The sequence below is a fragment of the Scleropages formosus genome, chromosome 7, assembly GCF_900964775.1.
Source record: "Scleropages formosus chromosome 7, fSclFor1.1, whole genome shotgun sequence".
Lineage (NCBI taxonomy): Eukaryota > Metazoa > Chordata > Actinopteri > Osteoglossiformes > Osteoglossidae > Scleropages > Scleropages formosus.
This window is the reverse complement of record NC_041812.1, coordinates 27833997-27860547: the sequence shown is the minus strand read 5'-3', so window position 1 is coordinate 27860547 and position 26551 is coordinate 27833997. Positions and strand designations below refer to the sequence as shown.

Sequence of the window (26551 nt, the reverse complement as noted above, 5' to 3'; positions counted from 1 at the left end):
GAAAACACTCAGTTAAATACCGCAATGTGTGAATAACCGCAATTTAAAAAATTGCTCTGGAAATCTTGCGCAGTGAGAATTGCTCTTGGTGGAAGAGATCTTTTAGTCTTATCCATATGATGAGTGTCAGCTCAGGGAGGCACAGCCCTGTCTGATTGAGTAGAAAAACTCGTCCATTGCTGAGCATCCCCACTGGCTTTTATTTGTCCACTGAACAAAACGGATTACTTGGCATTTTGTTTGTGCCTCTGTGTGTTTATTTCCTCTCTCTGGTCTTAGGCCACAATCATAGCAGCAAATGAATGAGATCTGCAGCCCCACCCTGCAGAGCAATTGAATATGTTACATGTAAATATGTGCTTTTGTCTGTTGTGGAACCCGGAGAGCTGCCAGGCTGGCTTCCTGACTGCCGACACCAGCAGGGCCTTTGTTAACCATGGACAAAGTGACTTTTTAAGCCGGGGACGTTAATGTGGATATTTGTCCCTGCCAATGACAATTAGGACTGTGGTGAACAATTACTGTGGCATTGGTGAGCTCCTGCTGCTCTTTTGCAGTGTGTGTGTGTGTGTGTGTTGTGCTTTTCAAAACGATGTCGTAAAGGAACCATCACCAAGCAGATTGAGTGTCGTCACTAACTCCTGTAGGAACTTTAACATCTCTTAAAATATGAGTGACGCATCTCAGAATGTTTTTCAGGTAAATAAAAATGAAATAACTCTTTCTTTCTTTCTTTTTTTTGTGCATGAATCATTTGGAATATGGAAATCAGCATTGTAATCTGTTCTCAAAGCTTTGCTGGATTATGTGCCTGTATTATGGACCTGAGGAGATGTCTCTTCCTGCTGCTATGATCACTCTCTGAATGTGTGGTATAGCTGAATGCTAGCAGGGCAGCAGGTCCCATAGTGATGGGAGCATCAGGCTCGACACTCTACAGTTCAGTTGTCCCTTCCTGGTGCACTACTCCTTATCGCGGTGATGAGGATGATGATGAAAAAGCCTTTGTGCACACTGGTTCATATGGTGGATTGTGACAAATGACTGTTCTCTAGGATCCTTTGGATATCTGTATCCAACTCTCTCCTTCTGTTGATGTAATTTTCCCTTTGTATTTTTTCTCTGAGATGCTAAATAAATAAATGTAATGGTGGTAGTAGTAGTAATAATTGCCCAGCTGTATAAATGGGTAAAGAATTGTAAGGAGCTTAATATTACAAATGACTTTGGAGAAAGTGTCACTTAAATGAATTAATTTAAATGTTGGAGGTGGAAGTGGTCTCTGCCTATCGCCACAGGTGAGCTGCACTACTTGAGATGCATATGTTATATCTCAATTCCCCCCCCCCCCCCCACTCAGATTTTGGTTATTCATGTGACCCTGAAAGAGAAAGAAACCAAAGGAAAGGAAACCAGAGATGAGCTGAGTTTGTGCTGGATCAGCTGTAGATGTGCTCTAGTTGCATTGTGGAAATTGCTGTGTTTTCAGCAATAAAAGAGGATAAACATCTCCTCTGTCAGCCTAATTAATGGTCCCAAGAGTGAGTTTGCGCTGAAGAAAGCCTGTATGCTATAAGTCCATCAAAAACGCCTGGCTTTCCTTTAATTCTTCCTTTAGTCTCGTGTGTTTGGTAGAAATGCCGGCCTGCTGAGATATTGTCTTAAAATAGCTGAAATCATACATTATTTGTATTGAAGTTTTCCGTGCTGTCAAAATGCATTTTCTGCAGTGTTCCTTTAAAATCTTCTCCCATTGGCCATGGATTAGAGGCTGCCTGCTTGGCAAAAGGCTGGAGGGTGAGGGGCACAGCCAAGATAGGGCGCCAGACCATCACAAGGCACCCCAAGCAGGGCTCAATCCCCAGACCCTCCAGAGAGTAGGACCCGGTCAAACCCGCTGTGCCACCACACCCCTCAGCGGTCATCTCATTAACCTTATTATGCTATTTTCAAGTCCCAATGTTCAGTCACAACATCTAATGATGATCACTCACTGCTGTATAATAACATTGGTTGGCCATGCTTCCACAAGATCCCCATGTGATTTACTGACTCTATCTCTGCGACTCTCAGTGATTGTGTGTTATTTAAAAATGTTTTGTTTTAGGTGGTACAGTGAGTAGTGCTGCTGTCTCACAGTGCTTGAGTGGTGCGAGAGGACGTGGGTTCGATCCCTGCTCAGTCTTTGTGGAGTTTGCATATTGTCTGTGTGGGTTTCCTCTGGGTGCTCTGGTTTCCTCCAACAGTCCAAAGACCTGCTGTTCAGGTTCACCCATAGTGTATGTATGTGTGTATATATTCCGCTGATGTATGGATGAGTGACCCATTGTAAGCAGTGTACCTAGCAGTGTAAGTCACCTTGGTGAATAAGGTGTGTGGGATAACAACACTACATAGAGTTCATTGGAAGTAGCTTTGGGGAAAAACATCTGCTAAATAAATAAATGTCTTGTTTTATTTACAGAATGTTTCTCTGATTCCATTCACGCTGCTTCTTAAATGGCTGGAAAGCTAAAATTGTGGGTATAGTCCACTTGCAGAACAACAGATTTCGGGAACAACGGGCAGTGGCTGCTTTTAATTTTTGAAAGAATTAATTTTAAAAATGGAAAAAAGATTTCAATTTTCATATAAAGGTGAAACAAGCAAAAATAAGTACTAAAAACAATTTTAAAAAAAGATGTCTTCACCACACGTACATCCAGATGTACGTATGTATACCTGTGTGCACGTGTCTGTGTGCACAAATATTTGCTAAATGTGCCTTCAGAAGAGCTATACATGGGAGACATCTCACAGCTCCTGTTATGTATTTATATATAATCTGTTGTATCCTGGCTAGATTGAGCAAACCTAGCAGTGACCCTCTTTCAAAGTTTGCAAAGCAGGCTCTGATTGACACACATTGCACAGTGCTTGTTGTGTTGTTTTTTCAGGAACATGCATACATATGTGCATATTTACATTTTCATACATGTGTTCACAATGTTTTATTATATGTATACATACAGCATACCAAAAAAACAGGAAACATCAGGAACAACAGGTTTTCGGAACCGGTGGTGCGGAAACAAAGCGAAAGAAATCAAATTTAGAAATGGAATTGAAAATATACTTATAGTATGGTATTGTATTTATGTAATAATTATTCTGTGTTAGCATTTTAACACAATGTGTGAAATTAGTGGAAAAAATATACAACATATGATACACACATTGTGTTTACATTTATATCCCTATGGTTTCGTAATCGGAATCTCCTCTCGTTTTGTGTAAGGTTGAGGATGTGCACGATACTGTTACTTGTGTATCGTGGGTAAGTCCCTGGCAGTCTCTGAAAGTGTGTGTGTGTGTGTGTGTGTGTGTGTGTGTGTGTGTGTGCGTGCGCGCAGGTATGTGTGCTTGTTTGTGCACATTTCAATATGTGGCAACATGTATTTCTGAGCCTTGTTTTCCCTGCCAGTTTTCTTTAATTCTATTGTAAACAAACTTGCAGCATATTACGTACTATTTGACTACATTTGCAGACTAATTTTCTGTGTACCTCTTCTAACTGATGTTGGAATTGACTCTCTTGTTACACCCTCATCCTGGCTTGTTCTTATTACATTTACAAGTTATTACACACCACTGTTGCTTTATGACTAATACGTATTTGGGATAAATAGAATAAATGACAATGTACAGTACCTTCTTGCACTAAAACCTAGAAATTATGCAGTTTTTTCTATCACTGGTTGAGCTGCAGCTGTGATTTCTTGAAGCTACTGTCAAAGCGATAATGAGTGATACTCCACCTTGGTCTACAGTGACTCCAGTTGGGTTGTTAGGAGATATTGAGATATAAAGAAATTGTCATTAGTTTAGTCATTAGTCCTCATTTGTGCATGAAACTCTCATGTTAGTTCAGCAAGAGAACTCGCTGATTACGCATCTGCCTTATAACCACAAAACAGTCCTTTTACATGTTTTACTATGTCTGTACATGTAGTCTATCTCCCTTGTTTCAAAATGGTTTCTCATCACAACTCGGACCATTCGCTGATATATTCCGGGTTGGATATGCATCACGAAATTTATGCAGCAGGTCTGCAGCTTTATGTGCTCATTTCTGTGGGGGATCAATGGTTATTGGTTCTTTGCAGCGACTTCACTCCTATCCTAGCAACTACAGGTTGCTCATTTCCAAAAACAGATTTCTCCACTGGATCCTCACGGGCCTTTCCTCCGTCTTTCTGGGCTCGTCGTCATGGCTGCCCGGAAATAGTGAGAAGCAGAATCCCAGAAAAGGATCAGACCTTCAGAGCACTCACAGCGAGGAAAGAGCTGTCCTTCAGGAAGCAGCCTAGCAGGTCTGGCACTGAATGAGTCTGAAATTCCACTGATTGAATTTGATGCCTCTCTATATTTCATGTGGATTTTTGAGGAGATACAACTTTGGGAAACTTGGCAACATAGATTGGAAGGAATTTAAGAGAAGAGCACGGAGTGGATATTTAGTGTTGGTCAATGCCCAAATTCTTCAGGGTGATCATCTGAGCCGATGAACTGTTCTCTTGGCTCTAGCTGAGCACCACCTACATCTAGCATTAAGAACACAATGATCAGAGGTCAGTGATGGACACGCCGGGCAATTACCTTTGCTTTGTGAGAATTTTTTGAGGTTGGTGTTTATTGCACTTACATTTATTTAGCAGATGCTTTTCTCCAAAGCAACAAACATCTCATAGAAAACACAGTGTGTGCATTACATTAGGAGAAAGAGAGACTTGGATGCAGATGTTTGATTCTAAAGTATAGTTAGTTTACTTTCCACCATATGAACCAATGTATATAACACAAGTAGAATTATGGTGCTCTCTGAATCTATTTTTGCAGCTAATGTAGGAGTGGAACAGTATAACAGTTTAGTGTAACGGGTAGCTGTTAGTTTCTGTAATCGGGACGACACGCAGAAATAGATGGAAATCACTCCATTTCACTTCTCTTTGCAGTCACTGTTCAGATTTAAGCTGTGTCTTGCAAATGTGTTTTACAAGCAGGGATGGGTTCAGGAAATATGTCTCCCTGTTTTATTATAAGTGTTGAGATGCTGGGGGCTTGGTGCGATGCACTACGCTGGGGGTGCTTTGTAGGTGGAAGTCAGTGGCTCATTAGGAGAGGAGATGACACACAAGTGTGACACAGAAGAGCTCTGTGTGTAGCCTGTACACTGAGGGGGTGGTTCTTGAGTCTAAACTCCTGTTCCGTGCAAAGTGAATTTTAATAAGTACCCCAGGCACAATGAAGGTGGTCCACTCTCCCCTTTAACTGGGCTCAGGTGTTGACCGGCCTCAACACCACAGTGAAATAATGTTTTTGATGCAACTTCCTGTAGTTGTATTTGTGTGTATGCGTGTGTTGAATGCATTCATGTGCATGTGTGCTTGGGCCATACAGATATTTTCAGTGGCAAAGAAAAACCTTCAGAAATGGTCTTTGGCTGCACCAAAATGTGCAAAGTTCTATATTGCCAGAGATGCACAGAAAATAATTTAATCATAATGCATTGTTGCCACCACTCTAAAAGCAATCAAAGCAAATGTATATGTGGATCTCAGCTGGATAATTTAACGGTGTGAGGATGATGTGGCTTTACGAAGGGAATTTTAAACGAATAGAAAGCGCAAGAGGCAGGGGACAGAAAATCAGGAACAGATGTACAGTGTTGGAGCTGGGCGACGCTGGTGGTAACGTGGGGGAGTAGTGGGAAGGGTGTACCACCTGCTCTGGGCTTACGAGTCCGAAGTGCTCTGTTTCTCTGCCACTCTCGTACAGTAATTTAGTCTCTGCTGAGTGCTGTGAGTTCTCTCTTTCACGGTATGTCTCTCAGCAGCGCAGCCCAGACGGATCTCAGTCAGGAATTCTCTCGTCGAATCTAACTCCTTTCTTTGAATCTATTTTGGAACTCAGCTGAGAAGTAGCTCAGTGAGGTGCCAGTTTTGTTCTGCTATGCTCACTCTGTTCCAAGAATGAAACCTGCAGGATGATGTTTGGATGCGGGAGGTTGGATCTTCAGCTTCTCTGGAAATGTAGGGAACCATACATACTCACCATATATGGATTCTTGCCCTGTCATTGACAACTGTCATCAGGGGAGAGATCTTCTCTTGAGAAAGAGAAAGTCATGTATGGAGGAACAGCAACGTGCAGAGAAGCCGTGGTGTTCAGCCTGTTCTGAAGTGTGAAGTCGTCTGAACTTCCGACAACAATGGGTGTTTCAGTTTTGTTGGTGAAGGAACATTGCACATAAAACAGTCTGTATTTAGGACCTGTCTGGTCTCTGTCTGGCTTCCTGTGAAGATCTGTACAGGGTTAGCATTGCACCGTTTCCTTAAATTATTCTTTAACTGCTGAACTGATTGGAGCTGCACTCGTCTGAGCAACACTCGCTTTGTTCAGGTGACTGATGCGGCTGAAACTCTTTGTTTTGCAGGACTGAGGAGAGCCAGGATGGATGGTCTTTAAGCACAGTTGCCCATGGCTTACAGGGAGAGGCCGGGAACCAGCGTGGGCAGAGCAGAGCCCTGCGCTCGGCCCCAAATTGTCTCCGATGTGGGGTCCCAGGATCAGGGGACAGAGGGGCCCCAGCGCCCACGTGATAGATCGCAGAGTTCCGATTACAAGAACAGCTGCTCGGCCACACCTGCCGCAACGAGCCCCGCCGACGTGGGTACCCATGGCCACACTGAGAGTGCAGACGAAGACTCGGCTATGCCTGGCACACCCGAACACGCTCACGTGGGCTGCCACGCACCCAACGAGAGTGCAGATGAGGACTCCAGCTCTGATTATGTAAACAACACATCAGAAGAGGAGGACTATGACGAAGGGCTGCCAGAGGATGAGGAGGGTGTGACGTACTACATCCGCTACTGCCCTGAGGACGACACCTACCTTGAAGGCATGGACAGCAGTGAGGGTGACTACGATGGTACCAGTGTGGAGCCACCTGCTGATGCCAGTGATTGCCAGGAGGTGGTGGAAGAGTGGGCAGAATCCCAGGGGGAATGCGCAGTGCTGGAGTGTGACCCAGACACTCAGCGATATGACGGCCGTCTGGAACCAGTGTTGGACCATCAGTCACTGCCCATGCGGAACCCCACAGCTCCTGAAAAGGATGAGCGCATCGAGGAAAGAGCAGAGAGGGAGTATTGTCTCAGTGGAGGCCATGGAGGAGAGCAGGAGGAGGAAAGGCAGGAATTCGCATGCTACAACCAGGAGGAGAACGGAAACTCTGCTCGTGGCCCTGCTGTGCGCTGCGGCCACCAAGGTGGAGAGGAGGCCGAGGAGGACATTGACCGCATTGTGGCTGAGATCAAGATGAGCATGAATGTGGGCAGCTGCCAGAGTTATTGCAGCACCGAGGCACTGGCTGCAGCAGAACCCCAGCCGCCCCCTGCCACCCATACGCCCCGCAGTCATGAGGGGCGCCCAAAGTCCCTCAACATCCGCCCAGCTCACCTCAGCCATCCGGAACTGCAGAGGGGCTTCGCAGTACAGGGGTGTACAGCTGAAGAGAGGCTGCAGTGGGTGCAGGAGCAACTGCAGGTGGGCAGGGAAGCTATGAGCCAGGACTGTAGTGTGTCAGAGTGGAGGGAAATATCGATAATCATGGTGCATCGCAAATTATAGCTAACAGTATAGCTGCCTCTGATTCAGAGAAAATGTATTTGTTTGCAGAGCTGTCACGTTGAATGTGTAGGCAACGGTACTAAGGAGACAGGGAATATAGGATGAGAGGTATGAGCGAGCTGTCGGCTAAACTTGACGGAGCCCCAAAATCAGGTACAGTATGATGGCTGAGATTCAGGGACTGGGATGGTTTGAGTTTCCTGGAAAGAGAGAAACTTGAGTGTGTCAGAAGTAGAAGTTTATGCAGCGGTGCTGTAGATAAGCCCATGCTGCAGAATTTGACAGAAGGTGGAAAATCACCTGATCCATACTGACAACAAGTGCAGAGAATGTTGAAGGCAGCCTGCTAGTGTGTGGCATCCGACCACCCGCTTGGTTTCTCTGCAGTAGAGACTCAGCTGTGCAGTTACCATCGATCTCCTGACACTTGTGGGAAGCTCGAGCTGCAAGTAATGCGGGAATCATTAGTGAGAGTAACATCTCCGGCTGAGTGTAGGACTGATGTTACCTAAGTCGCTTTGTCGAGAGCATCTGCCAAACGTGACGTGTGGCTCTCAGCACTGGCCCTGCTGACCCCATATGTGCCGCCTTTTCTTCCACAGGAGCCATGAAACATGTTGTTTTGCTAAAAATGTTCATAAAACAACGCTCAGGACTGCTTTAAAATAAATGCACAAGTCAGGAATTTGAGAAGGTTTCGGTAGGAAAATAGGGAAACCTGCTATAGTTCTGTTTCTGCTAATAAAATGCTCCCTTTTCAATTTATGGTCCCTAATAGAATAAATTAGTCTCGAATATAACAGAACAAAGGATTGATTAAGCTCCTTAATATGGTTGATCGCTAATGAGCGGGGAACTAAATTCACAGAAACTGCATTTTTATAGTTCAGGCTAATTATTTTTCAGTTTGAACAAAAATGAGCAAAGACCAGGTATGGTCAGGACCACAACTGAGATCCACTGGTCTAGTCTGATTTTTACTGTCGACTCTGCCACTTTACGACTGCGGTTTCAAAGGCTTCAGATTGGAACTTTTTATGTGTATTACACAGGTGCGCAACTTGGAGTGCTGTTGGGTGGATTAAACTGGTAAAATTGAAAGCTGTGCTGGAGTGTTGAGTAAATGTGTTCTTAGAAAAAAGTAAATAAAATGCACTTATAATGTGGTTATTGCGTGACTTCTTACAGGTGTGTGACCATGATGGGTTGATGGTTTGTAGAATTTTTGGTTTCTATGATTGAGCCAGAAGTTGGCACTCAGCTCTGTGGAGATGTTGTGCCTCTCTTGGTTTCCTCGTGTTATCTCCCGAAGCTGTTTGCTCACGGCATGTGGTCAGCAGGCATTGTCAGGCTGCTGATCCTTGGTCCTCCACAGGTTGCCAGTGGTGAAGAACAGCCCAGGAAGCAGCAACGATCTGACCTCAACAGGCCCCTGGAAAACAACAATGCTCCTCAGGTGAGTGGTTCTGTGTCTCTCCTGTAGTAACAGCAGTGGCCCTAGGAGTCTGCAGCTGTTCTCCTCAAACCATTTTGTCGCAAATAGAACTTTTTGTATGATGGTTCTCAGTTTTCAGCAGTGGGAGAAAATCATGAATGTCTGAGAAGTACCAACACTACAAGCCAGCGTAAGAACTCTTAGCACTGATGTGAAGTCGGCTTCAGTGCAGCATCACCTCTCTGGAAGATGTCAAGATTTCAGTGCGCACTCTTCTTTTGAAGGTGTCTGGGTGTGGTTGCTGAGTCTCAACTTGTATTTTGCAGCCAACCAAGAAGAGCACCTCCTTCCCCAGCTTTGTGGATGGTGAGTCACTGCTTTCATCTTTTCCCTTCACGTAAGCAGGCCGCACAATTTTATCTTCAGAGGATCAAAGCAGAATTCCTGACACCAAAACTTCAACTATAGGTGTAAGAATGTAGTAATGTTGAGAGCATCTTCCTGTTTGTTGAAAAAACAGGATCGTTGTAACATTTGGAGGGTTTCTTTATTTAACATGGCAGGAGTGTTCACGAGGCTGAATTTTAAATGACGGTGCAGTAATGAGGAATATGGAAGTAAATACTTCATGGTGTTGAGGTTGTCAGATCTGTATCGATTGGTGTGGGAAGAAGGATTTCTTCGTAGGCGGATTTTCTGCTTCCTTGCCAAGAACACGTGAGTCCTGAGGAGCAGAGCTGATGCTAAGTGGGTGTGGGACAGGAGCTTTGTTAGACAAGGCAAACTTAACTGTTTTCTTACTGCAATTTTTATTTCACTCTTTTGTTGTTATTTGAAATCAGCCATTCCGCTGGTGGTATAGATGCACATGTTCTGAAACGACTGCAATTTACTATGTATGCCAGAAGGTCGTACCGTTGCAAGACTTCATATTGCTGGTTAAATCTGACATTTTCGTATTTCAGCTCTAAAAAAGTGTTAATGTGTGCAGATCTGTTTACTGTCTCTTTTTCCCTTACCCCTCCCTCTCTCACCCATTTGGCCTCTCTTTTTCCATGTCATTTTTACCACTCTGCTAGTTCCGGGTCCCTGTGAGCCAGAGGACCTCATAGATGGCATCATCTTTGCCGCCAACTACCTGGGGTCCACCCAGCTGCTGTCAGAGAGGAACCCATCCAAGAATGTCCGGATGATGCAGGCTCAGGAAGCTGTGAGCCGGGTCAAGGTATGTGTCACTAAGTCCACTGGACCAGTTCCGTTAATCAGTGCTGTGTTCTGAGATGTATGTCTCTTCGGAGAAAAGCGTCTGCGAAGTGAATAGATGTAATGTAAATTTGCTGTACCCTTTGGATTTGCTTATCCAGTAAAGGTTTTCATTATTTATTTCAATCCTTCATAAGTAATTTTGATGCATTGCCTCATCTTGACATCAGTATTTTTAAAGCTACATGATGTGTTTAACAAATTGCTTAACGTAAAGTTTTGAATATTCTTATATGGCACTTTTTAAGTTTTCATCCTCTTTCAGTTTTATGGTTTTATACTGTGTATCAGAGGGGGTCGCGGTGGTGCGGTGGGTTGGACCGGGTCCTTCTCTCTGGTGGGTCTGGGGTTCGAGTCCCCCTTGGGGGGCCTTGCGGCGGACTAGCGTCCCGTCCTGGGTGTGTCCCCTCCCCCTCCAGCCTTACGCCTTGAGTTGCCGGGTAGGCTCCGGTTCCCTGTGACCCCATATGGGACAAGCGGTTCGGAAAATGTGTGTGTGTACTGCGTATCAGGACACTGAAAAATCATGTGGTTTGTACACAACAGATTCCACTATGTCATTGTTAAAAGCAAACAACATGCAAAAGCTGTGTGTGGAATATTAAACACACCCCATGTTTCAATAGCTTGTAGAACCAATTTTAGGAGCAATAACTTTAAGTAATCATTTTATCTACGTGTGTATTAGTGGGTCATGCCATTTGGAAGAATTTTTGCCCATTCTGTACATATTGCTTAAGTTCATTGATGTATTAGCCCATTCGTTTATGTGTAGCTCTCTTAATGTTCTGCCGCGGCATCTCAATGGGACTCAGGTCTGGACTTTGACTCGGCCATTCCGGCACCTTCATTTTTTTCCTCTTTCACTCGTTCAGTTGTAGATTTGCTGGTGTTCTTGGGATCCTGTTACATGATCCAATTTCAATTAAGCTTTAACTGTTAAGCACATGGACTCGCATTTGTCTCTATAATATTGTGGTATAAAGAAGAGTTTATGGTAGGCTTGATGACTGCAAGGTGTCCAGGTCCTGTGACTGCAGTACAAGCCTAAACCATCACCCCTCCTAAACTGTGCGTGATAGTTTGTATGAGGTGTTTGTGGTGATACGCTCTGTTCGGCTTTTGCCAAACACACCATTGTGCATCATGACCAAGCATTTTCACTTTGGTCTCGTCCAAAAGACATTTTTCCAGAAATGTTGTGGTTTGTTCAGATGCAGCTTTGTAAACTTAAGCTGTGCTGCCGTGTTCTTTTTGGTGAGAAGAGGCTTTCTCCTGGCTACCCTTTCATGAATGCCATACTTTTTTTGTTTTTTTCTGATAATATTCTCATGAAGTTTAACATTTAGCATATTAACTGAAAACTGTAGCTCCCTAGATGTAGCTCTTGTACTTTGTGATTCTCTGAGCATTATGTGGTCAGACCTAGGAGTGAATTTGCTCGGATTCCCAGTTCTAGGAAGACTGACAACTGTCTTGAATATTCACAATTTGTAGATCATCCCTCTCCCTGTAAAATGATGCATCTCTCTCTCTATTTTTAGGAACAGCTTTATAACCCTTCACAGATTTATTGCTGATGTCTTTTCTCTTTGGCGTAGTGCTAACATACACCTAAATGCTCCGAGCCTCTTGGCACTTTGGTGGCCATCTCCCATTATGCTTTTATAGAGGTGGTCACAGTTCCTGATGCTCATGGGAGAAGTGAGTTCGGAAGAGGAGAGTTTTAAGACCCTTCCTAAATGCAGGGAGAGATTCAGCAGTTCTGAGTGAGAGGGGGAGGTCATTCGACTACATTGGAGCCAGAACTGAAAACCTTTGTGCTTTTGATTTTGGATCTTTTGTGTGTAGGACCACCAAGCGGGCAGAGGTGGAAGAGTGCAGCAGTCTGGTTGGGGTGTAGCAGATGATCAAGTCTTGTAAATATCTGGGAGCAGTTCCATTGATGCTTTTGTAGACCGTAACCAGGGTCTTGAATTATATCTGTCCAGCGACTGGAAGCCAATGCAGAGAGATGAGTAGGAGAGATATGTGGGAACGCTTCGGCAAGTCAAACATGACTTGTGCAGCAGCGTTCTGTATTAGTTGCAGAGGTTTGATGGCAGTACCTGGAAGGCCAGACAGGAGAGAGTTGTAGTAGTCCAGACGGGATGACACCATGGCCTGGACAAGTAGTTGGGCAGAGTCTGTTGTTAGATATAGGAACGGATCCTGCGGCTGTTATGTAGTATGTAACTACAGGTCCAAGTTGTGGCTTCAATGTGCTGAGAGAAAGGCAGACTTGAGTTAATCATCGCTCTCAGACTCTTAGCCGAGGAGACAAGCAAAATCAGTAAGTTGTCCAGTTTGATAGAGATTTCATGAGAGTCTTATAGGTAGGACTCAAACCATCTCAATGCAGTTCGTTTGATACCAAGCTGTCCACGAGAGGAGAGCGGTTGACAGCGTTGAATGCTGCAGACAGGTTGAGGAGGATGCAGACCAAAGATAGGGATACCACTGTAGCCAACTGGAAAGCATCTGACACTGCCAGGTGTGCTGTCTTGGTGGAATGTCCAGCTTTGAATCCAGTCTGATATCCGTTGAGGAGATCATTCTGGCACAGGAATGCAGATAATTGATCACAGGTTGCCCATCCAGAGTTTTGGCAGAAGAGACAGGAGGGAGACTGGCCTGTAGTTCTGGACTGAGTCAGGATCCAGAGAGGGTTTTTTGACCAGAGGTGAAATAAGGGCAGTCTTCAAGGCAGATGGGAAGCAGCCAGAGGAGAGCGAGGAGTTCATGATCTTGGAGATGTAGGTGGAGATTTCCAGGGAGATAGTCTTCAGACGAGAGTCGATGGGATTGAGTGAGCGGGTGGTGGCTCTGTGGGACAGCAGGAGCTCGGAAATGTCAGTCTTTGACGGGCTTGAATTCAAGAGAGCGCGACTTCGCAGAGAGGTCCAGTGTGATCAGGGCAGGCAGATGCCAATAACTTGTCCAAGATTGCGTATATGATATGGGAGAGGTTCAGCTAAAACAGCTTTCCTTTAGAGGGAGAAACTGACTGGTCTCCTCAGTCACCTCTGATCTTGAGACCCATCTCCTAAGATTTTCTTCTAGTGTTAATTTAAATCCCTTTGGTGTACACCATGTTATGAGAGTCTAGTGAGTCTTCTGCATTCAGAATAAGACAACTTTTTCCACAGCACCACGTAAGATTGTCTGCGAGGTGGATTCCTGTTCTCTGTAAAGTGATTTACAGTCAGTGTGTTCATCTGTGGGCTAGATTTCTATTCTACTATTCCTTTCAGTGAGCGTGTGTCTTGGGGAGCTGCACTGTCTTTGACAGCAGCAATAAATGTCCACCACCAGTAAGCCGCAGGCAGCAGAGAGCTTCAACTTAACAGAACCTTAGGTTGACATGCTGAGGACGATAAATTAAGTAATATACTCACACTATATGCATTCCTGGTCCACCTAGATGGTTTTTAAGATGAGGCTGGGCTGATGGTTGGGTTGCGAGAAAGATTCAGAGGCTCAAGAGCAGGTGAGGACAACTAAGGATTGAACATACATTTGTTTGATATTTGTGGGCATTACCACTGTACTTTTCCCCTTCACTTTACCAACCACATCACTTACAGTAGCAACAGCCATTTATTTAGCACCTTCTGTACAGTTGCTTTACAGGAAAAACATGGAATTGCAGTGTAAAAAAAACAGTCCAAGACATCCTGGCAGCTCCCAGCCCTCATGGTTTTAACTTCAACATTTCCTCTACAGGTCTTGATGTGATTACTGCACAAGTGAGCCTTCCAAGGTCAGACCTCAGCCACCCAAATATTTGCTTCACATTTACTTTAATATTTAATGTATGGCAGCATGGTCTTGTGGCTGACTGCCAGTTGGGAGGTAATGTAGCTGTTGAAACCTACACCCGTGGCCGGTGTTTCTCTGCTTGCATGTGTTTGTGCCATGGTTCTGCCCTTACTGCCCTGATTCTCACTAGGAGAGCACAGGGCAGTGGGCCGGATAGACACCTGCACTGCACACCCCAGACAAGTTCACCCTCTCACCAGCGGCCAGCAGCTGGTCTCACGATTATTCTTTCTCGTTAAAGGAGCGATAAGGCTAACGGGTTGTCTTCTGCTGCTTTTCTCCGACTTTTCCAAGATCTTGCACTTCACATTTTTCTAATTCTGTTCTGTTCCCTCCTGCCACTCGCAAATTTCAGACAATGCACAGCCATAGCAACATGTTTTGCCTGCTTTTTTTTTTTTTTTTTTTTTTTTCCCCCTCACCTCCCCTTCTCATCATTCTACTCTCTCAGTGCAGTGAAAGGGTTGTGCTCATTTGTTGCCCTATGCTGTTGTGTTGTATGGAACATGACCATCCACTTATTAAAAAGGCATGCTGTCATTTTGGCTGAGAAATATGTCAGAAAGCACATTTTGTTAATCCCTGATCACCAGATCATCACCTCATAGGAAAGGTATAGCATAGCTCACCCAAGGACACCATAAAGTGGTGGGCAGGTGTACAGAAACTTATAGATGCATGTTTATTAGCATTTTCCCACCCCCATAAAAGACCTTATTCATGCCATTTGGACGCCCACACATTCCTCCGCATTCCTCGGCTCAACAGTTGCTGGAGGACACAGATGCCTGCTTTGCAGTATCCCAGGCAAATGAAGTGGAGGAAATGCATCTATCCTTCCCAACACAAAGCAGCTCTTATGCAACATGCAAAACATGGCACCAAAAACTCCGGTGTTGGTATTACTACTGCAGTCCACTAAGAAAGAGTTGTTAACTCTCTGTATGCCTTTTTCTTTGCTCAGTGTTTGCAGGAACCCCAGTCAAATGAGCTAACCTACATGAAAACAGATCAAAACATAGGCAATTGCTCTTTGAGTTTAGCCTAGTAGAGATATAATAGGCTAACAGTAAGGGAACAGTTTATTTCATGGTACCATCACAACACTAGTATGTGCTTGACCGTTATTCCCAAAAAAAATACATTGAAGCAAGGAAGCTGATCTACTGACTCCACATAAATTGCACTCCCCATTCCATGGTAGATAATCTGCTCTTGATTCCATGGGCAATGAGTAATTCACCAACCATGGTCTTGATTTGAAAAATTTGTCATGGACTCATACTGACCCATATACTGCTTCCTTACACGAGGGGGCAGTATGATTATGCATCTGCCTCTTTCTCCCCAGAGTCCAGAGGGAGAGGGTCCGACAGCCCTGACGGAAGTGGACCTCTTCATTTCTACCCAGAGAATCAAAGTGATCAACGCAGACTCACAGGTCAGTGGAGGCCTTTGGGCTTTCTCGTGCCCACTAGTTTCTCATATGGTGGCAACCGCATTCTGGACCTTTTGACGCCTTTCGGTGCAAAACGAGTCATGCACCCTCAGGCAACGTGGGGTCAGGGCAATAGAACCACACCCTGGGACAGTGGTGATGAACCTCTGTCACTACCTGCTCCTTTGTTTTTAGGAGACAATGATGGACAATGCCCTACGCACCATCTCTTACATTGCTGACATTGGGAACATTGTGGTGCTGATGGCACGGCGGCGCATGTCGCACTCAGCCTCGCAGGACCGCGTGGAGCCCACGCATGGCCCTGCCGATCGCAAGAAGCACTACAAAATGATCTGCCATGTGTTTGAGTCAGAAGATGTGAGTACTTTCTGCTTTTAGTTGGTCTGAGTAAAAGTTTATAATTATTCCGTTCAGATTGTGACCAACCTTTGATTTCTAGTTAGATGTATTTTTTTTTTTCTTCAAAATATGGAAATACTCATTTGTTTAATTAAACCATATTAAGAAAATTTGAGTAAATTGAGCTGTCATTACTGGGGGAGATCGTCCCCATTTATTATGAAGGTTTAGTTGTGAAATAAGAGTTGTACAAAATAGCTGTTTTAATATAGTACAAGAACTGGTGAAGGGTACAAGAACGGCAGGCTCTCGTTGCAGCGATACTTTGAGTCTACCATTGTTGCCTGGCCAGTGTGCTCTGGTTCCCGTTAGCAGTTTCCCTGCGCATCTCAGATTTATCACTGAAACTGTGCAGGTTTTAGTGTGTATATCAGTTTCTGTACGCAGTCCTGCTTCAAGAATTTAATCTGGCGCATGCAGTTTCTTAGCATGTATTCTTGTCATCTGCATAGTACTGTGATGACTTGCCTCTCTAACTCTGCCCCTTACAACGGTGCTGCTTCCCGTGAATAATGCACATTCCCGTCTCCCCGCCTTCAGGCACAGCTCATTGCACAGTCCATCGGACAGGCATTTAGCGTGGCCTACCAGGAGTTCCTCCGGGCCAACGGCATCAACCCAGAGGACCTGAGCCAGAAGGAGTACAGCGACATCATTAACACGCAGGAGATGTACAACGACGACCTCATCCACTTCTCCAACTCAGAAAACTGCAAAGAGGTTAGGTGTTCTTCCTCCATGATGGAGAGTTGTCCTCTGTAGCTGAGAGCAGTCTTGGCAGTGCTTTGTGAGTCTGTCTGGTTAATGTAACCGTGCGGCGGGGAGATATAGCTTTGAGACCTTGTGATCTGTTACTGAATCCTGTGGGTGAAAGAGAACCATTTGCTGTAAATACCAGAGTGCCCACTGAGTTGAAATCGTGTGATGACTAAGAGCGTATAATACCTTCAACAGCACTGGTCCCTGGCAGTTGGTTCTGGTCTCGGGTTGCTCACTGCGTCCGTGCAGAAATTCGTGCCGGTTTATTTCCTTCTCTAGGGCAGCAGTCATTTGTGTGTAGTGGAGAAGGGAGTGTGATGTTTTGCGGGGCGAGATAGGAAGCAGGAGGGAGGCAAAGGAGTGTGATCTGTGTTTACTGAGGCAAACAGAAATGAAGGAACTCTCAACCGGATGGTGGCAAGTAAAAGTGAAACGCTGAAAGGGTAATTTTTTAGATTAGAAATTAACAATAAAGAAATCTTCATCCAAGAGGAGTGAAGACTGCTAACCTGGGGTCCCACAACATGGAGGTAACCTGTGGACAGCCTTTGCTCCGTTCACTGCTCTCTGGGATAGAGAACACCGCATAAACGGCTTCAGTGCTGTCTGCCCGACTGTCAGCTTACTGGCCCCTCACCTGTTCATAGCAGCTGTTGAGAAAAAGATTGTACGCATGTGCATGTAATGGAGCTGGAAGTCCATGCTGTGCTGTGACATTCACCCACATACTGTGCACATGTCTGCAGTACATCCCCAGCTCCATGTAAGAGCAGATACACACACTGAGCACCAGAGAACATTCTTATCCCGTTCCCTTGTTTTCTACAGACTTTGCCCTTCTCCGCTTTCTCTGTACAAAACTTTCCCCTTTGTTTACTGTAGTTTTTCATCATACATTTATTCTCCCTTGTTGTGCTCAACCGTTTAATGTACAAAATTAACTTGCTGGCATTTGCATCTTGCCCTCACCACACACGCACTCACACACACCAGGTGCAGTTGGAGAAGCAGAAGGGGGAGATCCTTGGTGTGGTCATCGTGGAGTCAGGCTGGGGCTCCATCCTACCAACTGTCATCCTGGCCAACATGATGAACGGGGCTCCGGCTGCACGCTCCGGCAAGCTCAGCATTGGGGACCAGATCATGTCTGTTAACAACACGAGCCTGGTGGGGCTGCCTCTGGCCACCTGTCAGGGCATCATAAAGGTGAGCGGTTTGCCTGGGGCTGGGAGGATGGTCCCACCACCATTACATTCAAGTATCATCTGTAGCAAGTAGACTTACGAAAGAGGCTCATTCATCTTCTGCTTTACAGCTGTGCACACTTGTAAAGAGCAGCACAATAGCATATAGTAATAGACTGACTATAAGTTACCATCTACACCATTTGCGTGAGTATGGGGCGGTATGGTGGCATAGCGAGTAGCGCTGCTGTCTCACAGCACCTGGGTGGTGTGAGAGAACATGGGTTCGATCCCTGCTCAGTCTGTGTGGAGTTTGCATATTCTCCTCATGTCTGCATGGGTTTCCTCTGGGTGCTCTGGTTTCCTCCCACAGTCCAAAAATAAATTGTTCAGGTTCACCCATAGTGTGTGAGTGACACAGAGAGTGTCAGTTCCACTGATGCATGGATGAGTGACCCATTGTAAGTAGTGTATCTAGCAGTGTAAGTTACCTTGGTGAATGAGGTGTGTGGGCTGATAACACTACATAGAGTTCATTGGAAGTCGCTTTGGAGAAAAACGTCTAAGTAAATAAATGTGAATGTAAGTATGGTGAAAAGTGACAAGAAGTTTCATGTCAAGAATATATAGCATTGCTGTCTATCCATGCATAGTGTATAATTTACAGACATATATTCCTACATCCCCTGTATCATATGTGACTGCTGCATCCAGTAGTACATTATTTTAATTCCACTTCAGTCCTCTGTAGAAACGGAGCAAAAAGCACACAGGTTATAGTGTTTTTGGAAAAAGTTCCGTTTTCCCAAATGAACTCTGGCTCCTCTACTCTGCTGTACCAGGGTCTCAAGAACCAGACACAGGTCAAGCTAAACATTGTGAGCTGTCCCCCTGTCACAACTGTACTCATCAGGAGGCCTGACCTCAAGTATCAGCTGGGCTTCAGCGTGCAGAACGGCATTGTGAGTCTCCAGGGCTCCATATTTGCTGTGGATGTCAGTATGATCCGCCTGTATCCCCACAGCTTGATGATCTGTTGCCTTATAGTGCGTTTGTACCTTTTCATATGAATATTTACTGCCCCCATCTGGATTGTTTTTGAACCTGTACTCTGGTAATGTTTTCAGGTCCTGTGGTTGCTAACATTTACCATAACATTCCTTCATTTAGCAGACACTTCCATCGAAAGTGACAAACAACTCCGAGTAAACAAAATTGTTTTACAGACCGAGAGACACAGATGCTAATGCAAATTCAAGTCACTTAGTCTAGTTCCACTGTTTTCACACAATAACTGAATATAGATGACAAGTCCCTCATATTACTTTCGACTTCCGAAGTACTTGCATAAGTCATAAACCAGCTGTCTGTCCCAAACTGAGTTCCTCAACAGTGGACCTGCTGTAGTCATATCCCTTATGTCATTGTGATAATATTGCGCAAGACCAAAGAGTTAAAACCTTTACAATGAACAAAACAAGTAATTAAGAAAGTGGTAGAATCAACAGTCATATGGACATAAGTTTGGGTTCATTTAATTTTATTGGTTGCAGTTTAGCCTTTATGGTGGTCTGTTAAAACCTGCACTTAAAATACTGCTACGTTCTTGACTCTTTGTGGGGTTGTCTCTTTACTGCCAGGAATTTTCAGGACTTCTGGATTTTTTTTTTCTTTCACGTCAGTTTGTGTCACTCTAAGGCAACATAAAATCTTTCAGTGGAGGATTGGGTAGACCTTGAGCAATGAGAATGTGAAAAACAAATGTTTGGATTTTGATGAAGATGATGGAAAATCAAATATTGTCTTCCTGCACAGATCTGCAGCCTGATGAGAGGTGGAATTGCAGAAAGGGGCGGTGTGCGTGTTGGACATCGGATCATCGAGATCAACGGCCAGAGCGCTGTGGCCACTGCCCATGAGAAGATTGTCCAGGCCCTGTCCAACTCTGTGGGCGAGGTGAGCTTAGGAATTGAGCTGTAGGGAAACACTGACCTTGAACACATTTAGGAAAACTACCAGTTAATAGGCCAGCGAGAAGGGTTAGACAACCGCTTAAAGTAGTCCTTTCATAGTCAAAAGACCTGGGTTTGAATCCCAGCTCCTGGTATTGTACCCCCGAACAAGGTACTCAACCTGAACTGCTCCAGAAATAATTACTTGGCTGTTTAAAAGGCTAAATATCTGTAACGCATTTGGAGCAAAGCATCAGCGACAGTAATAGATAATAATAATAATAACCTACTGCATATAATCACCAACTGCAGTTCTGAGTGGATTAAAATGGAATATTCCTTTTGTGATGTAGCCCCAAAAAATGTTTGGGTAATATAGTTACCTAAAGAAGCTATAGTTTGTAAAAGGAAATGTTCAGTTATTCCTCCAATTCTATTGTCTAGAGAAAGTATGTATGATAGTTTTCCATTTTACAGTATGTTCTCTTTCAGAGCAGACTGTGAAACAGTTCAGGTTAGTTGAAGGTTCAGGGTTCAGCAGTGGCTTTTCTGCAGAGGCCTGAAATGCAGCTTTCTGGTTGCATCCCAACCGAATTGTAGGAAACTGGACTAGGGATGGATAAGTCTCTCAATGTGTATGTCTCCTGAGAACATTGCATGGGTGACCTCAACTCCTGACTCCCTCTCTTTCCTTTGGCAGATCCACATGAAGACCATGCCAGCAGCCATGTTCCGGCTCCTCACAGGCCAGGAGACACCCATGTACATCTAGGGCAGGGCTGGACCCTCCTCTGCCAGATGAGCCATAAGCAGCTGCAGTTTGTCTGCTGGGGTTGGGGGTGCAGATCAGTCTGATGATGCACCTGTGGCAATGAGCAGTAGCTCTAGGGGGCGCTAACATCCCTGCTTCCAGCCATTTTGACCATTACTCTGGAGAGAGAAAAAAAAAAAAAAAAAGCTGTCCTGCCTCTTAAATGGCACCACCGCTAAACTGACACTGCACTTGACGGACTTTGACAAACATTATTACTTGATTACATGGTTTGATGTGCTGTTTCTGCTGCTGGTGTATGATTCGTGTGCGGTTCCATTGTGGAGAAAACCGAATGCATTATGGTTTATTTTTTATATGCACATGAATATGTACATGTTAAATACTGTATATTATAGTTTTGGTTGGTTTTTCTTTCCTCAGTGTAAATACAGATTTTCCTTTTCGTGACCTATGGGTTTTTATGAGAAAAGCAAGTAATGTTCGACTTGTGTTGACTGAAGCAAGGGTGCGGTCGACAAGCCCTAGAAAGTAACTATCATTTAAGGGATGACAGGATATTTGTAAATCAGATTTGGAATAGACTGAGTCCACACTCATATGCCTTGCCCCACCCCATGCTATGGTTAATAATCAGACATAATTCAGATGACCAAAACAATTACATTAAATGGCTGAATTTAGAAAGCCGGACTTTACAGCAACAAAAGCTAATAATGATGTAGTTACGTGTGCCTTTCCTACAGTTTAGATTGAAGACAAAGCGCTTTAGCATGTACTATAAATAGTAGTGGAAGCAATGTACATATTAAACCAATGCTAGAATTTATCATTTTCATCGTTTCACTGCCTTTATTTAATGTGCAATATACAATTGAGATGACATTTGCCAAGCTCCATAGGTAAACTCTTATTTTAATTGATAAACAATGTGTCTTTTTTAAACCATTTAACTGTATATGGGTGGAGAATATTCTTGATGTCGCTGCAGTAGTACAAATAAAGTCCCCAATCAGCAAATTCCGAGCTACTGTAAAATTATAAAGCCCCAAAATCTTTTGAGTGGGAAAAATGAAAATAACGTATTTAATACTCTTTTGTTTCATGCAGCGGTGCATCGTATGTCTTGTGATTGAATTCTGTAGATAACCGCTGTTAGAATGTGTACAAAACACACGTAGAATTTCATCCATAGAGTGATTGTTGTCGGTCCATTTGTCTCGTGTTGCATTCTTTTTGAAAGCCTGATACTTTGAGAATGACTTTTCTGCTGCAGCTAAGCACGCCATAGTGCTGAGTAATGCTTTCTAAGTGTAGTGAAATTCAGTTGGAAAGGAAAACACCTCAACCTGTTTGCATGCCGCTGAAGATAAAGTCTCATGGAAATATAAAATAAATAACTCTTACCTTTGATATGACAAGACAGTCTGTGTCTCTTGAACCACCTTCATTCTTTGGGTATTTTTCAGATTCATTTTATTGCACATAGTCTGCTAACAAACCTTTTGTCCCACCCAGTTTGAGCCACTGTACTGAGTTTTATGGCAACAGTGTCGGACTGACCAAGTGAATGCCGTATTAACTAGTTCTGAAGATGTGATACTGTGAGCTCAACTGAATCATTGGTTGAGGCTGTCCTCTGATTCCAGCAAAACTGAAAACAGTATATCACATTGCTGTACAGGTGGTCCCCAATTTATGATGAGAATTACATTCCCCGAAACCCATCGTAAATCTAAAATATCGTCAATCGAAAATGCATTTAATACACTGCGTGACAGAATGAGAGAAGCAGATCGCTGCCACTGCCCAGCATCGCGAGGTTTCTACTGAATGTCTATCGCCAGCTCAGCATCGGGGACCACCTGTATTGGTTTACATAAGTACAACATAAACAAGCATACATAGGCATGGATATATAAAAGACAATTGATTTCAGTTGCTAACATGGCAAATTTCACAAATGTTTTGTATAGCTGATTTTATTATTTACAAAGCATAATAGCTTTACAGATACATTATTTACATTTGTGCCAATGTAAAGTGAGAAACTAATCAGACGGATGCAGCGTTTCCATCTTAGTCTTATTCAACTGGTCCCATGCCTCTCCCAGAAAGTAGAATGGCCTGGGCCTGAGACATGAAGTCATGCTAGAATGAGGGGAAAAAATATTAAAACATTTGGCATAATAGAAATAATGGACACAAAGTGTAAGGTGACAATATACTTACCCTCCACAAAGTCTTAAATACAGTGTTTTGCCATCTCTTGCGTAATCTCAGTTGCCTGGTAAAATGTTAACATTTGTATTAATGGATTATTGATTTAATGCTGTTTTTTAAAATAAGACTACAAAGTCTTTTCCAGTATCCATAGCATAATTTAAATATTTCTTCCTTTTGAGGCTTTGAAATTACAACCTTGGCCATCTCTTCTAACTTACAGCAAAATCTGGAGTCCCTGCTGGCAAAGGTGACATGAGGAAGTTGTTATTGTGGTACACCACCCCCAAAGGAGCAATGTCATCATTATCATTATGTGCTGACACACCGAAGGTCTCCCTCAACTTTCCAGGGGCCACGTAGTCCAAAACCACAACCAGGACACCAGTGACAGTAGAGAGCACACCTGCCCAAATAAACAAAAGTCAGTAAGTTGCTGTACTATTTATTTACCATTCGCAATCACCAAATTACTGATACAGAGGAAACACTGGTATTCTGAAACAGTGTATTGCATTTACATTTATTCATTTATTCTTTTCTCAAGTGCCGTATGCCACGATTAATGCCACAGATTTTGTGCATTAGTAGATGACAATCTTGCACATGATCTACCTTTCTCTGAATGCCTTATGAATACGAGGAAAGCAGCTGCATTTCTTTAGTGTGACCCCAGTTTGGCGGGGGGGCATGCTGGGTTTACCTGTTGCCAGTGCCAGCCAGAAAGAGGTGCTGAGGCTGGTCTGAAAGGAAGCTGTATCCACAGTGAAGGTGCACAGAGACAGATTGTGTGCAGTGGCGAAAGCAGTTAGAGAGAAGAACATGAAGGCTCCAGAGGCCACCATCAAACAGCCTGCATACAGTAGGACAGGCATGGAGAGCAGGATGTTGGTCACGAGCCAGCAGCAGAAGGCTGTCCTGTACAAAGCACAAGCAAAGTTCAACTGGTTCAACTTCTAACCCAGAATGTGAACAGAGCACTAAAACTGAGGTAGGTACGAAGTGTTGGACCATGTTTCCTCTGCAGCATTGTTGCCAAAGACAGGAAGGGACAAGGAAAGAGGAAAACAGATGATGTGGTTAAAAAAAATCTCACACCTCACAAAAACTATGGATTCAAATTTTGTTTTTCGGGTATGTTCCTTACCACATAGTTGCTGAGGCATATCTTCCAGAGTATCTGTACTGGGAGTAGAAGCCACAGGGGCTTTTGTGGGTGAACTTCTCAGCAATGTACAGGATAGGAGTGGGAAGGCCTTTCTCCAGGGCCTCAGCATAGTCCTCCTCAAAGTTATTCCTCCAGTAAAATGCCTCATTGTAGTTAATGGTCTCATTCAATTGCACCACTGGATTTCCTGTACACACAGCGGCAGACAGTGGCCAGTGAAATATATACCTACAAAAAAGACATGTGCTTTACAACTGTTTCCTGCAGCTTCTGTTGTCACAATTTATTCTTCACTTTCTGCTTTGTTTTTTCAAAATAGCTTGCTTGGTTTACAATTTCTACTGTATTTTTGAGATTTACATGCTTTCATAACAGGCTCAGCAGAAGCTCCTTTGCCTAAGAATTAAACCAAAAAGGGCAGTTGAGAGCATAGTGGTTTCAACTGCTGCCTCTGGATCTGAAGGTTGCTGGTTCAGATCTCACCTGCTGCTGTAGTGCCTTTGAGCAAAGTACTTACCCTTAACTGGTCTAGTAAAATTATGCAGCTGTATAAATGGGTAGATATCTGTTGGTAAATTGCTTTGGAGAAAATCATCAGTTAAAGGAATAAATGTAAATTAATCCTGCTAAATTTTTGGTCTTTAACCTCAGAATAACTTGCCTGTTAAAGTCTCTGAACTCTTCTTTTTTTTTTTTTTTTTTTTTTTTTTTTTAATACTAGTCCTTTTGAAAATGACTTCACTTAAGAAATGAGTTATTCGCTCCCAGCAGAGTAATCTTAAGAACACGGCTCACTAAAAGATACCTTCCTGTTGTAAAGCAGTTTTAAAATCATATATATAAAAATGCGACATTTTGATTCTGTACGACAGTTACATTTCAACATTTCCGACAGTCTTGTTTGTACAGTAATTTCTAGTGTGAAGATGTTTTACTGCAAGAGATGCAAAAACATCCTCCACCTTTCAGAGTGATGTTGATCCCAGACAAGCCAACGTGCAGGCCCACCTCTGCGTTCACAAATGTGCTGCTGAAGGATTTGTATGTGGTGTTCGCCCTCACAAGGGCAGATGCCCAACTACTGGAAAACTGGACGGCTTTGAGAAATAAACGAAAGGGAAGCAGAGTTGAAAAGCACAACAGAAGTCAATGGTAAAAATATAAGAAAAAAAAGCAACATAACAGTGCACCACTTCTGTCTGTACTACTGCTAAGTGCACGTCAGATGATTCTGAAAGTATCGTACTTGCTAAATATAAAAGGAAAATATAGTGAAAAAAGTACTAAAAAATGAACTTTGGCTGAACGAAATAGAATGCACTTACCAACCATCACCACCCCAATGAATAAACTAAGAAATATTCTGCACATCCAGAAGAGCCTCTGAAATGCAAGCACACTAATGAGAAGTCACAGATTTACCAACAGAGTGTGAAGGAAAGTAATTTAAGATGACATCAGAATTATTATGCCTCTTTTTCTGGAGTTGAGAAAAACCTTTGGATTTCAATTTGAGCCAGACGAACAGCACAGAGTTTCTGCCTTTGGAGCCGAATCTCGATGATTATTCATTGTAGTAGTAGTACAGCTAGGTAATTTTGTCTGGAGCAATTTGGATTTTTAGGCTAAGGACTTCTCGAGGTTATTGGTTGCAGAGGGAGCTTAAACAAGTTGCTTCAGGAAAAGTCAAGTGTCATCTCAAAGGATACATCATCGCTGTACCAACAGCCGCACTTGCCCCGACTGCAGCGGTTTGGACTCGGAACAGGTTCATTACTCACCAGCTTTCCCCGTATTCCCGGGATAATAAGCAGGAACGCGGCGGCCGTCAGAGAAAAGACGAGCGTCACCGTCAGCAGCTCCCCGTCTACCACGAACGGCGTCCCCGGCCGCGGCTTCAACGCGTAGACGTCATCGTGCAGCGTCATGGTGGCACGAGACGGTCAGAAAGTAGCCCGCGCAGGCCCTGGCCGTCGTACACGTCGTCTATATGGAAAAACTGCATATATTACATCTTCCCACCACTGATATATATTAAGTGCACATGCCACGGCGAGAGTTCAGTGAAATTCAGTGAAAATGGTTTTGAGTTATCAATGACTCGCTATCGAATGTGTAACGAAACAATCGCAGGCACGTAGTCGTAGTATTTATCATTTCATCATTCTTAGTTACCCTAAGTAATGATACATAAATCGTTTAAGCTCACCGAAAGGTTTCTAGGAAAAACCGAGAGCTCCTGTGCGATTGTGGACTTTGGGTGCAGGGCTTATATATAGGCTACTGTAACACCATCCGGATTCATGTAAATTCCCTCAGCTTTTTCGCTAATGGTAATTGCTACGAGAGGAGGCGTGCGGAAGAGGAGATCCCACCCCTCAGTGTGAGAAGGCCTCCTG

At 43.8% G+C, this 26551-nt stretch overlaps 2 protein-coding genes across 4 annotated transcripts in view; one reads left to right on the top strand and one right to left on the bottom strand.

Annotated features, from left to right (window-relative positions):
- The window catches only part of LOC108931165 (amyloid-beta A4 precursor protein-binding family A member 2-like), a 35557-nt gene extending 13436 nt beyond the window's left edge, over window positions 1-22121 (top strand). For 2 of the 3 annotated variants that reach the window (XM_018746782.2, XM_018746784.2), the window contains exons 2-12: window positions 6476-7590; window positions 9050-9130; window positions 9436-9475; window positions 10189-10334; window positions 15585-15674; window positions 15867-16052; window positions 16635-16814; window positions 17847-18059; window positions 18880-18999; window positions 19853-19993; window positions 20690-22121. In XM_018746782.2, the coding sequence (XP_018602298.2) occupies window positions 6520-7590; window positions 9050-9130; window positions 9436-9475; window positions 10189-10334; window positions 15585-15674; window positions 15867-16052; window positions 16635-16814; window positions 17847-18059; window positions 18880-18999; window positions 19853-19993; window positions 20690-20761 (2340 nt within the window). In that variant the 5' untranslated portion in view covers window positions 6476-6519 and the 3' untranslated portion in view covers window positions 20762-22121. Of the gene's footprint in view, window positions 1-4320; window positions 4353-6475; window positions 7591-9049; window positions 9131-9435; window positions 9476-10188; window positions 10335-15584; window positions 15675-15866; window positions 16053-16634; window positions 16815-17846; window positions 18060-18879; window positions 19000-19852; window positions 19994-20689 lie in introns of those variants that run through there. The other variant, XM_018746783.2, reaches the window with a different exon arrangement.
- Window positions 22122-22592: 471 nt separating this feature from the next.
- On the bottom strand, window positions 22593-26442 carry LOC108931141 (dual oxidase maturation factor 2-like). Its single transcript, XM_018746748.1, has 9 exons — window positions 26362-26442; window positions 25934-26138; window positions 25478-25535; window positions 25115-25249; window positions 24132-24339; window positions 23688-23902; window positions 23206-23390; window positions 22994-23048; window positions 22593-22912 (listed from the first exon to the last, which is right to left on the bottom strand). Exons 2-8 carry the CDS (start codon window positions 26078-26080, stop codon window positions 23007-23009), a joined length of 990 nt encoding a protein of 329 aa, XP_018602264.1. The 5' UTR covers window positions 26081-26138; window positions 26362-26442; the 3' UTR covers window positions 22593-22912; window positions 22994-23006.
- Window positions 26443-26551: the final 109 nt, after the last annotated feature.